Below are 14,028 nucleotides of genomic sequence, written 5' to 3' on the forward strand. Positions count from 1 at the left end.
AGATTTTCCTGCAAGAGGAGTGAGTTTTTTTCTTTTTTTAAAAGTTTTAGCTCCTACCTTTAGAACTTTGATCCATTTTGAGTTAATTTTTTGTGTATGGAATAAAGTGAGGGATCTAACTTTGTTCTTTTGTAGGAGGATATTCAGTTGTCCCGGCACCATTTAAAGTAGGTTTTTCCCAATGAATTGCCAAAAATCATTTGACTGTAAACACATGGACTTATTTGTGGACTATCAATCAATTATATTGATCTCTGTTCTTACTGCGTTTACCACCCTGTCTTGGTTACAGTCCTTACTTTGTAAGAGGTTTTAAAAGTTTTTTCAAGACTGTTTGGGCTATTACGGGTCCCTTGCATTTCCATATGAATTGTAGGATCAGCTGGTCAGTTTCTGCATGCTGCACAGACATATACGAGCTGGGATTGTGTTCAGTTTGTAGATCAATTTGAGAATACTCCCATCATCTTAATTAAGCTTTCCAGTCCACAAACGTGGGATTTCTTTCAGCAATGTTTTAGTTTCAGTATAAAAATCTTATTAGACTTTTGTTATTCTTTTTCCTGAATATCTGGCTCTTCCTTAATGCTATCATCTTGAATAGAATTTTCTTGTTACAGAAGTACAGTTGACATCTGCGTATTGGTATGTTCCTCCAACCCTGCTGAATTCATTTATTAACTGTAACATTTTTTTGTGTGTGGATTCTTTAGGATTTTCTTACATACAAGATCATGTCTGTACCTAGGGATAGATTTAATTTGTCTTTTCTAATGTGGATGCCACTTGCCAAACTTTCCTGGTCAACGTCCCAGTACAATACTCAATAGCAGTACTGGACGTGCTGGTTGTCTTTCTGACCTTAGGGGGAAAGCTTTCAGTCTTTCATCATGGACGACGATGTTAGTAGCTATGTTTTGTAGACGTGAACTTCCTCACCCTGATAAAAGTAATCAGTCCGTTATTTGCTGAGTGTCAAAACAATCTTTTTTGCATCCGTTGAGATGATTGTATCAATAGAATTAATAAGGACAAGTACCCCATGGTGTGGTACATTGATTTTCAGGTGTTAGGCCATCTTTTCATTCCTTGGATTAAATCCCACTTGGTCATAGTGTAGGGCCAAACTTGAAATTATCAGTATGCTAATATTTTTACGAATCAGTAAGGAAGCAGTAGTATCAAAAATGTAAATAGTAACGTACTTCACCATTACCGAAGATATTTTCCAAATAAAGAGAGTCAGACATACAGAGGCCTAAATGCATTTTGGATTTATTGGCCCTAAAAGGAGAAAAGGTGTATGATGAGGAAAGCGTACTCAGCTGTTTCCCAGGGACTTCACTGAGAAAGCCACAGAACTTGTGCCGGGAGCTCTGTTTCAGAGAGTGGCAGGGCCCTTTCCTTGGGTAGAGAGAGGAGTGCGCCGTGGGCCACTGGCTGAAAGACCACTTCTTCCCGCCCCCACATCCTTCTGGGATTTTCTCCCCATTTCATTGGCAAAATATGCTAAAGCTCAGCATTTAACAAGATATGCACAATTTCATTCCACGGTAAAATGCATTCCAGCTGGAGTAAACCTTTCCATGTTGAGCACTCTGCCCACAGGAGGCACCTAGGCCCTGTAGACTTAAAATAACCCTTCAACGATGGGGACACAGAGGAACAAACAAACAATAACGATTTGTTTTTTAGTTAAAGATACTAGTTTGTTAAAAAGTTTATTTCTGTAATGTAAGGCAACAATCTCAAGTCAGCAAACCAGTGAAAAGAGAAGACAATCATTCTTCCTACAGCTTCCTGAGTTAGCAGCTGGCTATGGCCCCTTCAGTGGTAACATCTTAGAAATGCTTATTTATGTCAGCTAAACTGTGGAAACAAATTCTTCATGCAGCGGTCATTCATCAGTCAGACACAATGTAAACTTTAAGCATTTCATCAAAATCAGAATTCTTCACATTTTCACTGTGCAGTACTGGGCTACTTACATTTGTGTTAGAATTCGGAAAGACCCTTTTAGAAATGAGTTTTGAATGAACCAATAATTGGGGAAAAACCAGTTCTTTAACCTCAGAGGCCAATGACTGATCTGACAGTGTGCTGATGAACAGAGCCATGAATATTATCTAAGTACTTAACCATTTCTGGCACTAAAACAATCTGCACAAATATTAACCATGCCCTGAGAGAGACAAGAGACTTGAAAACCCAAAGACAGTTTGCAAAGGAGAATAACCTAAAGGCCAGAAGAGAACCATGATTATTACTGAAAGGTAATAACCTCCTTCCCAAAGAGAAAAGAACTGTTAACTAACGATGTCCTTCCTCAATACGGGATTTTAACAACAGGGACAGAAAATAATGCCTGTATTTTGAAATCCATTGAGATATTACTGTTTCTAACCTTTTGTACACAACTCTGATTCTATACAAGCTATAAACACTGGAGCCCTTAACTACCACCTGACAGATTCAGAAGTCGCCTGGCTTGGCAGCCAGGGCAGGAGCCAGGTTCTTGCAGCACGGAGACTAATACACGGCTTCAACAAGGCTGAGGATGCATGCACGTGCCGGCCGGCAGTGCTGGGGAGGGCGGGGGCGGCGTCAGGGTTCAGGGCATCATAGGGGCAGGAGAAGCTGTGACCGAGGAAGGCCACCACACATGGCACACCCGCGACTCCAGGGATTCCGGCCTGCAACGCGCACTTGGAGTGCTCTGTGGGGGAGAGTTCATTTCCCTATAGCTTTTCTTTAAAGTGTCTTTTTGGCCGGTGCTTGCTTAACTCAGAATCTGTCCAATTTCTTCAATTTCATAATGGAAAAAGGAAGGCCAGCCAGATTTACTGCTCATCTGAGCAAACCCCTGCAGGGCCACAGCCGAGCAGCTGCGTGAGGCCCTGCCGGAGACACCTCGGCAGCTGCGTGGCCATCTTCTAAATGAAAAGCACCTCGGAGTCCTGGGCCCCGAGTCCCAGGAAGGCCGGTTGTGCCGCACAGCTGCCGAGCAACTATTAGGACCAACTAAGACTCAGTGCGTCAATAAAATTACCCCTAAAGCACGAACCTTGGAGAACAAGGGAACATTTATAAAATGCCCAGCCTCTCCTCACCACGCTCTCTTCCCGCCCCAGGAACTCCGTGCTCAAGGGACAGAATTAAGGACATGTGCTTGCACACACAACCTTCTGAAGCAGAAGAGCCTCCGAAAACCCAGTGGGAAATGCAGCCCCTCTCTACAGGGACAGGGTATCCCGGGCCTCAAGAGCAGCCTCAGACAAGCATCACAAAGATGGTTCTTGAGTCCCCGACTCGGCACAGCTCCCCACCTCGGAACCAGGGCTATAGGGCAGATGTGCAGCACACTCGCGTAGCCGCCTAAGGAAGCAGAGCTCTTGGCACAGCCCAGCCCGGGCCCTGGAAGCCCGCTGCTCGTCCCCAGCCCTTGCTGGAACTGCCTTCTACACCCTGGGTTCCGTTGCAGGGGAGTCCTCACTCGGGGAATGGCGTCTGAGCTACTGTCCGCAGCTTCAACTGGAAACGTCATTTGTCTAGTCAACAGTGGGCTCATGGTACCTTCTACACCTTTCATGATTCTAAGGGGACAACTACTGAAGTGGTTTGTTGGCTTTTATCCTTAAGTTCTTAGAAAATGACTTCCATGTGTAGTGGTAGGACCCACATGTGCTTAAGTGCCAGAAAACTGGCGTTTTTCAAGTGTCAGAAAGGCTACGCATCACTACCCACAGCCCTACCGTTCCGGTGCTTGGCCCTGAAGAGTGTCAGTCCACTAAGCTCTGAAAAATCACTGACTTACATCACATATATCCACGTAACGCAGGGAGAAACCACGTCACACGAGGTATCCCACCAGGCATGTACTTCGAGCTTGTCCAGAAGATTAAAACACAAAGAGGCTGTAGGTACACACCCAGGCTGAGGGAAATGTCCAGTCTGGGAACTTCTCTTTCAGAGCATCCAGCTGGGAGGATCTCTTATCTTCACCAGAAAAGTAATGGGCAGCAATGGCCACGGTGACCATTCCTTCAGGTCGTTCTTCCAAGACCTAGCAGAGAGAAGTAGTGAGTGCTTCAGTTCTTTAAAGGCAGCAGCATCCCAGTTTTCACCACATACCACCTGGGAGCCTGACCATGACCGCAGCAGTCCTGGCCAATCCCCACCTGCACTTCTATCCAGAACCGCCACGCAGAAGCCTGGAGCCCATGTGAGTAGAACACGAAGTAGTCGCCGCCTTTACTTGTGACTGGGGTGCCGTTGCCAAGAGACCACTGAGAAAGCGTTGACCCTTCGTGGGTGCGAATGTAGAATGACATGTGGCTTGGTCCTATAGGATAAAAAAAAACAGTTAATCTTAAAAAAAAAAAAAAGGCATCAGAAAAAGCAGTTAATTCACCACCAAACCAGACTATGAAGGACATGCCTTCCATCACTTTAAGGATTCTCAACTACAGACCTAATGGCTTGGACATTCTGTAGTTGTCAACAAGGGTAAGTAATGAGGTATGTAACAAGGCACGGCAGAAAAGGCATACAATTTACAATAACAAAATCCGTCATTTAAACATACAAGAACCTAGCACTCACGAGGTCTTCAGAAATCCAGAGAATAAGCTTCATCTAACCAAGAGGGAGCTTTAAAAACTACAGAAGAACAGATAGCGATGGTTCGTTTTAACCTATCCAGACATATTTGAAGGCAATATCCTGGTGAGGGGGAAAGACCAGTGTAGCCAGTTGGTCACATCCAACACCAAGAGGGAGCTGGGAAAGCTGGATAAGCAGACTTGGAGGCCACCAACCATGGACACAGATAGTAAGAGGTGACACAGTATGTGGTCTAAACAAAAATGCACTTTCCTAAAATGCCAGAAAATGTATTTTTAATTAAAGATGACAGATCACACAAAAAGGAATATAGCAAAGCACAAAATATTGGAACAAAGTTAAGACCAAGTGAATCAGTCATAGAAATAAATGTGAATAGACCTAACTCAACAACTAAAAGAAAAAAGACTTGGCTTAATCATATACTGCATTCAAGAAACACTTAAAGAGTTTCAGAAAGGGTAAAAATAAAGGCGTGAACAAAAGTATTTCTGGCTTATGGACACAGTTTTTTAAAAAGACCTTTGATATAAGGAAAAAAAACCAATTCAAGACAAAAGCATTAAATGTAAAAAGGCACTTTTTAATACTAAAAGCTTTAATTCACAAGGACACAAAATTGTGAATTCTGTGCATCAAGTTACAGCAACTACTTGATGAAGCAAAATACAGGAGATGCAAGAAAATATCTATATATATAGAAAGACTACAAATAAGAAACTAATACCCCACTGTCAGTACAAAATATCAGTTGAACAAAAAACCAAAAAGTGATCAGTGAAGGTTATATGGATATATACATCAAACTTTACAAGCGAGTTAACACAGAACATACCTTCTAAAGTAGACATGAAATACTCCAAAGATTAACTTATAAAAGAAATATCCATTTTATAAAACTGAAATATTACAAATAACACTGATCAGAATCCAGCAAAAAAAATAACCAAATAGCCTTCTACCTGAAAATTAAATGAATTCATAAGAGACTTCCAGGAGAAAAGGGAAATCTAAACAAAAATCACTTAAGTTTTTTGTAAACAATAAAAATAACGTTATCAGAAACTATTGGGTACATGTAAAAGCAGTGACACGAGGAAAACCCACAGTAATCAACATTTTTTTCAGTAAAAAGTACAACAAAGAGAAAAAACGAGGGAAATATTACAGATGAGCAAAAACCAGAAACCAAGAAAAGAGACTAGAAACAGACCTAACTGAATAAAAAATCTGCTAATTTTTAGAATTAACTACTACTAGGTAACTTCGTTAAGAAAGATGTGGGGGTGGGGAGTTGAGAAAACAGTAGTATACAAAAAGAGTAAGAAAAACAGGAGAAATGTTTAAAATCACATGTGACTACAAGCAGACCTCTATAGACGATTAAAATTGGAAACCCAAATGAAGTGGAGACTTTTCAAGGAAAAGTCAGATTACTAAAACTATTCAAGAGAAAGATAAATCTTAAGCAGACCAATTTCCCAAGAAAAGTTAAGAAACTACCCCCACCAAAAAAAAAAAACACCCAGATGGTGTAAGAGAGGAATTTAAGCCAACTTTTCAACCAGTTCAGATGCTTCCTGAGCTGTTCCCAGGCACTGGAAATTAAGGAAAACTTAACCATTTTTATAATGTTTATACATTTATAATGTGTAACACATACCTAAATCTGATTAAAGAGTACGGTGTATCACTCGGGAGTATTAACACAAAATCTCTAAACTGTAGCAAACAATCCAACATCACATGAAGAAAATAAGCTGTGACCTAGTGGAATAAACCATGTTCAAAGACCCAAGGAAGAAACCCTAGGATATAAATGCTTAAAGTCTTTTCCAAAATTAAAAACCATTCCTTATAAAAACATTCAAGAAATGACCACTGATAAATACTTGCTTAGCAGGATACAAAATATACACCCTGGACCTAAGGCTAGTTTCTCACACGTTGGGAAATACGAGAGACCTGTGTTCTAAGTAAAATAAGGACACTTGCTCACTCCGTCCACAGCTGCTCCACACCATGTAAGCAGTTTTTCAGCCACTTAGACCCATCAGTTACAGGGCCAGGAACTGGTAAAGAAGAAAGACTTTTTGCAGACGATACAGCATAGTCAACAAGCTATATGCTTGAGGTCTAAGGCTAAGAATGGTTGTTACGTATTTAAACAATGGTTAACAAAAAAAATCTACAATGGGGACATGTGGCAAAGCCTAAAATACTTACTATCTGGCCATTTAAAGATTGGCAATTTCTAGTATACCTACCTGGAGAATTCTAGAGGATGATTAACACAAACTAAAAGACTCAGTGAGTAGTCAAGATATAAAATTGACCTACAGAAGTCAGCTGCCTTTACACAAACAACATAACCAGTTAGAGAACATAACGGTAGAGAAAACCCCAATTAGGACAGTCACAAAAACTAGATGAGGAAACATCTTTTAACACTTCTGAAAGACAAAGAAGTAGATCTGAACATATGAAAAGACATTCCGAGTTCATGAATAGGGTAACACCACCACGTCAATTCTCCTTCATTTAAAAACTTATTATGATACTCCCCAAAACACCACTTGGTAATAAATTCTGTCAGAGGTTAATACCTAAGTTCATATGGAAAAACAAAACATGCAGAAATAGCAAGGAAAACAATAAAAACTACAAAGGATTTTCACCTTCACAATCATTAAGCTACAAAGCTTCTATAATTAAAAATATGGCAACTGGTACACAGACCCACACATAAGCTGTCAAANAAAATAGCAAGGAAAACAAAAACTACAAAGGATTTTCACCTTCACAATCATTAAGCTACAAAGCTTCTATAATTAAAAATATGGCAACTGGTACACAGACCCACACATAAGCTGTCAAATAACTTTTTTTTCTGATTTCCTGACAATTTATAATCACAAAACATAGGGCAGTAGATGTGCAACTTGCCTACCAGGACCCTGAATTTTACTGGAATTCTCCAAATTGTACATAAAGGATAGAGGTTTGGATTTTTCTATGCTTCCTTTTTACAAGCNTTTATAATCACAAAACATAGATAGGGCAGTAGATGTGCAACTTGCCTACCAGGACCCTGAATTTTACTGGAATTCTCCAAATTGTACATAAAGGATAGAGGTTTGGATTTTTCTATGCTTCCTTTTTACAAGCTGGTGATTAAATAAAAATCAGAAATAATTATTGGCATGAACAAGAAAACGAGTTGGTGCAAAATAAATTTTTTCCAATTAAATTTTAAAAGCCTAGAGAAAACAAAAGTATCCACCTTTGAAAGCATCAGCTAAGGCACTGAATTCTCGGCAAGGGCTTCATTTCACCGGCTAACTATGAAGTTTTAATACTTCTACCATCTTCTGTCTGTCCTCCAGCTTTCTTTGCATACTAGATATTCAGGTCCCTTTGGTGTTAACTATACCTTAGCACAATAAGTAATTTACATTTTACTGTAAATAAAATGGCAACAGTCATCAAAAAATATCTAAAAACAAAACAAGCTACTAGTGAGCAAGGAAGCTCAGTATAAAAAGTGGGCAAAATCTGAGGTGTGCACAATCTGATAATTTTGACAAAGATGCCAAAACAATTCAACAGGGTTTTTTTCCAACAGATACTGCTAGAACAACTGGATATCCATTTAAAAACAAAACAAAAAACAAACCTTGGCCTCTACCTCACACCATACACAAAAATTACTTCAAGGTATATCACAGGCCTAAACATAACAGCTATGAAGCTTCTAGAAGGAAACATGAGAGTCTTATCTTTGCTGACCTCTGGGTAGGCAAGATTTTTTTTTAGAGAGGTCATATAAAGTATTTATCCTAAAGAAAAACCTGATAAATTGGAATGCACAAAAATTTAAAATTTGAACACATCAAATGACCCCTTTAAGAAAATGAATGGACATGGGGCACCTAGGTAGCACAGTAGGTTACGCATACGACTCGATTTCAGCTCAGGTCATGATCTCATAGCTTCGTGGGTTCGAGCCCCACATTGGGACTCTGCACTGGCAGCATGGAGCCTGCTTGGGATTATCTCCCCCTGTCCCTCTCCCACTCATGCTTGTCTCTGTGTCTCTCTCAAAATAAATAAACTTAAAAAAAAAAAAAAGTGAATGGACAAGAACATCTAGATAAAATACATATCTGATAAAGGATTTTGATCTGAAACAAGCACCCCTGTAAGTCAATAAGCCTAGTTTTTAAAAGAGAAGAAAAAAATGAAGAAACAAAGCAAGATCCCTGAATGGCATGTTCCATGCCATTACTTACTATAAAAATACCAGGGTTACTACTAAATGCCCGCCAGAAATGGTACGATGGGAAAGAACAGCAAATACCGGACAGGATGTGCAACAACTGCAGTTCTCATACACGACTTGTGGGGAACAAAATACTGATACTCAAAAAAACATAGCTCAATCTCAAGAACAGACCCCCAAATACTACAAACTGGATGATTCCATTTCTATGAAGTTCAAGAATGGTACAAAGTGAACAGCAGCAGGAACTCTTCAAAGTGAACTTCCTGTGTGAGAGCTCTCCAGAGACACAGAACCAATCCTCCGTATTAGCAAATCAAATCCAACAAAGTATAAAATGAATTAAATACTACAACCAGGTGGAATTTATTCCATGTATGCAAGACTGACCTGGCCTCTTAAAACCAGTTAATATAATCCATCACAGCAACAGGCTAATGAAGAATCACATGGTCTTATCAGCAAACAGAAGCATGTGACAAAATCCATTCACAGTCAAAGCTCTGCAAACTAAAAGGGGAACTTCTTCAACCTGATAAAGGGCTAACTAACATCATGGTAAAAATGTAGAAGCTTTCTCACTAAGATCAAGAACAGGGGCCATGATTCCCACTTTACTATGCCTCTTAGCACTCTTTCGAAATATTAGAAGTCCTAGCTAATGCAGTAAGACAAGAAAAAGCAATAAAAGATAAAAGATTTGTAAAGGAAGAGATAAAACGTCTCTGTGGACGACATTATTATCTATGTAGAAAATCCCAAAGAATCTACCAAAAAACCTCCTGGAACTAATAAACCATTATGTCAAAGTTGCAGTCTACATGTTTAATAGTATCAATTGTTCCTACACACGATCAGTGAAAAATCCTACTCACATTAGCATCCCCCAAAATTTAATACTTACGGACAAATCTAACAAAAGTTGTATATAGAATCTGTATGAGGAAACTACAAAATATAGTTCTGATGAAAGAAAATAAATGAGATATTCAATGTCACAGATAGGAAAAAATATGAAGATGTGATTTTTTTTTAAAGTGCTTATTTATTTTGAGATAGAGGGAAAACACGAGTGGGGGAGAGAGAACGAACAGCCCAAAGCCTGACTTGGGGCTCAAACCCACAAACTGTGAGATCACGACCTGAGCTGAAATCAAGACTAAGATGCTTAAGTGACTGAACCACCCAGGTGCCCCTAAGATGTCATTTTCCCCAACTTAATCTATAGATTTCAATGCATTTCCATTTAAGAATCCCAGAAAGTTAGGGATGCCTGGGTGGCTCAGTCGGTGAAGCATCCGACTTCGGCTCAGGTCATGACCTCACAGTCTGTGAGTTCGAGCCCCGCGTCAGGCTCTGCACTGACAGCTCAGAGCCTGGAGCCTACTTTGCATTCTGTGTCTCCCTCCCTCTCTTTTCCTCCCCTGCTCACAGTCTCTCTCTCCCTCTCAAAAACAAAGATTAAAAAGTTAAAAAAAAATAAAGAATCCCAGAAAGTTATACTGTGGATATGGACAAACTGATACATGGAAAGACAGAAGACAGTATACTGAAGAAGAATAAAGTCTGAGAGGATGGATACCACCCACCTTCAAGACCTGATCAAGACAGCATCCTGATGGCAAGAGACAAACACGTAAGAACAGAATAGAAAGCCCAGAAATAGACCCATACAAATATAGTCAAGTGACTGCTGACAAAGAAACAGGTTATTCAGGATAGATGGACAGTCTTTCAACAGATGGTACTGGAGCACCAGTAATCCGCAGGGAAAGCAAAAAAAAAAAAAAAAAAAAAAAAAAAAAAAAAAAAAAGAAAGAAAAAAACAGACCTTACAACTTTCACATAAATTAATTCAGAATGTATCGATCACAGACCTAAATATACAACACGAAGCTAAACTTGTAGAAGATAACATCAGAGAAAATCCAAAGACCTTGGATTTGGCAATGACTTAGACACAACACCAAAATCGTGACCCACGAAAGGAAACCTGATTACGGTGGGACTTAATTATTAATTTAAAGCCTTACACTCTGTGAAAAACACTGTTAAGAGAATGAAAAGATAACCCAGACCGGGAGAAAATATTTGCAAACCATTATCTGACTTCTAACCACATACACAGAGAACTCTTAAATTTCAACAGGAAAAACCAAACAGTCCAATTAATAGACACCTCACCTGAGGAGACACACAGGTGACAACCTACAAAAAAGCTGCTCATCATCACAGGTCATTAGGAAATTGCACATGGAAACAATAAGATGCCACCACATCGCTATGGGAAAGGCTAAAAAGTCCCCAACACCGCACCAGATGCTGGTGGCCATGCGGGATGGTGCAGCCATACTGGAAGGGGCCGCAGTGTTTACAAAGGGAAATCTAGGCTAACCATACGATCTAGCAACTGCACCCCTCGGTTTTTACCCCAGTGAATTCAGGGGCGTCTGGGTGGCTCAGTCTGTTACGTGTCCTACTTCGGCTCAGGTCATGATCTTGCCATTTGTGGGTTCAAGCCCCGCGTCAGGCTGTGTGCTGACAGCTCAGAGCCTGGAGCCTGCTTTCGATTCTGTGTCTCCCTCTCTCTCTGCCCCTCCCCTGCCTGCGCTCCCTCGTTCTTTCAAAAATAAACATTTAAGAAAAAACAACAAATGAGGCGAAAACCCTGCAATCAAGATGTTCTTCAGTAGGTGAACAGATAAACTGTGGTACGTCCACAGCACCATCCAGCAGTAAAAAGAAACGTGCTACAAGACAGGAGGGCTCACACTGCTGCATGAAAGAGGGCGGCCTGAAAGGGGGGCAGACTGTATGACTGCAGCTGTGTGGTCGTCTGGAAAAGGCAAAATAGTAGAAACAGTAACAAACATCAGTGGATGCCGGAAGGGGCTGACCCGGGGTGCACGAGACTCTCAGGGCAGGGAATCTACTTGGTCGGATATGGGGGTACATGACATTACACATTGTTAAAACCCACACAGCGATGCAACACAATGAGCGAGCTGAACCTTAATATGAACCAGTGGCTGTAATTAGCACTCAGTACTGGCTCCTCAGGTTTGAGAAGTACCCCACGCTCTAACGCAAGGTGTTAAGAAGGGAGGTGGGGGAGGGGAGCTCTACTTTCTGCTCAATTTTTCTGTGAACCTAAAATCTGCTTTAAAAAAATAAAGTCTAGGGGCTCCTGGGTGGCTTAGTCGGTTAAGCGTCCAACTTTCACTTAGGTCATGGATCTCGTGGTTCGTGGGTTCGAGCCCCATGTGCTGACTGGAGCCTGGAGCCTGTTTCAGAGTCTGTGACTCCCTCTCTCTCTGACCCTCCCCTGCTCACGCTGTCTTTGTCTCTGTCTCTCTCTGTCTCTCTCTCCTAGAAATAAATAAAACATTAAAGAATTTTTTAAAAAATAAAAATAAAAAAAAATAAAGTCTAATTTTCCTCAATAAATCATTATCAATCTGCTTCAAGTACTTTTAGAAACATGCCATTCTTCCTAAGATGCGGTTATTATTATTTAAAGAAAAAGTACATATACTTATTAAGAATTTTAAAAAGAGGAGGAGAGAAGAAAAAACTGTCCCATGACTTACCTGTTGCTTCAAACGTCAGCTTAATAGAATCCCAGGGTGTCTGTTCTTTGGACACGAGTCTGAACTGAGCAGGATTTCCTGGAGAAACTTCTGGGGCAGGAAGATACCAGTTTTTCCTATTTGGAAAGGGAGCTTCAATATTTAGGATGCTTAATTAGTTGACAGCTATCTATAACTCATGTACATGGTCAAAATTTATCAGTCACATTTTGGGGTATGGAAATAAACTGGGGGCGCCAGAGTGGCTCAGTCAGTTAAGTGTCCGCCTCTTGATTTCAGCCCAGGTCATGGTCTGGGGATCAGGCCCCACATCAGGATTCTCTCTGCTACTCCCCACTCTTGCTCTCTCTCAAGAGAAAGAAACTCTGATGGATAGAATAAACCATGCTATTACTCTAAAAGCCCAGGTTAAAACTTGCCCAAAATTAAGACCAAAGGATCCTAGGTGATCTTGACCCCACTACCCATCCTATTTCTTGTTATCCAACCCCTTACTGCCAAACCATAAAAGCTTCCCAGAAATAAAAGTTTGAAATTAATACTTAACTGCCACAGACCAGCTGAGAGGGCCAGCCTTTCTAACTACTCTGGTCTCCAGAGGAAAGAATTTCCTAAACGTGAAAAGGCGACAGTAAGCTTTGGAGCGCTCTGTCTCACTGAAGGAGAACTTGGGCAGTGACAGGGAACACAGTGTACCTGGCATTGACCTCTGTGTTCACCGGCTGCAGTGATGAAGTACTCGCTTGGTGACGGGACCTGAGAACTAACCCCCAACTAAAGCAGCAAAGGAGTGAACCCACCTGATCAGAAAGTGCACCGGGAGGTACCACGGGAAGCCACAGAGGGGCGCGTTCTCCTCACAGTGAGCTCGGATGCTGTCGTTGATCTCTGGGATGTGAGGTGTTATGTGAGACATTCCAGTGTAATCAAACCCGTTGATCCAGATTCCAGAGTCCCGCTTGACTATGTTTCCGTCCAGGTCATGAAATGTTCTAGTCACATGCTGGGAAGAAGTGACTGATGAGAAGATGACTGACCACCTCAATCACCCCCCCACCCCCCCGCAGAGGAACAGACACAGGACATCTGCCCCAGCAAGAAGCGGCGTGGCTGCGGAGCCACGAGAGGCCCTCCCTCACTGCTGCGGGGGCGTGAGCTGGCAGGGCCACTTCAGGAAACTGCCTGGCGGCACCTCGACGTGCACACAGCCGTCGAGCCAGCAGTCCCCCCGTGAAGGGGTACTCAGAGAACCTCCCCGAGGTACAAGAGCTTTGCTTTGGCGCTGCCTGTCTTAGCGAAAACTGCAAACACCCCGAACGCCCACCAACGGCACGACGGACACATAACGGGGGCATCACCCCCAGAAGTCGGCCACACCACAGTGACACAGCGGCGTGCAAGCTTCTCACATGCTGCTGGCAAACAAGCAAGTCACACATGCATATTTGAGGTAGGGCCGTATCAGGAAGCTATTCACAGAGGCAGACGGTATCTTATGTAAGGATTCGTACATACGTGGTAAAGAAAAACAAG

General features: G+C 41.5%; 1 protein-coding gene across 1 annotated transcript in view; it reads right to left on the minus strand.

The window, feature by feature from the left end:
* Window positions 1-1,705: 1,705 nt before the first annotated feature.
* Window positions 1,706-14,028, minus strand: part of ERMP1 (endoplasmic reticulum metallopeptidase 1) — a 47,998-nt gene continuing 35,675 nt past the window's right edge. Inside the window, exons 12-15 of the mRNA XM_077759305.1 lie at window positions 13,296-13,498; window positions 12,496-12,611; window positions 4,179-4,342; window positions 1,706-4,063 (exon numbers count right to left, since the gene is read on the minus strand). Coding sequence (XP_077615431.1) covers window positions 3,899-4,063; window positions 4,179-4,342; window positions 12,496-12,611; window positions 13,296-13,498 — 648 coding nt within the window. The 3' untranslated portion in view covers window positions 1,706-3,898. The remainder of the gene's footprint in view (window positions 4,064-4,178; window positions 4,343-12,495; window positions 12,612-13,295; window positions 13,499-14,028) is intronic.

This window comes from Crocuta crocuta, unplaced genomic scaffold (genome assembly GCF_008692635.1).
Source record: "Crocuta crocuta isolate KB4526 unplaced genomic scaffold, BGI_CrCroc_1.0 scaffold41, whole genome shotgun sequence".
NCBI lineage: Eukaryota > Metazoa > Chordata > Mammalia > Carnivora > Hyaenidae > Crocuta > Crocuta crocuta.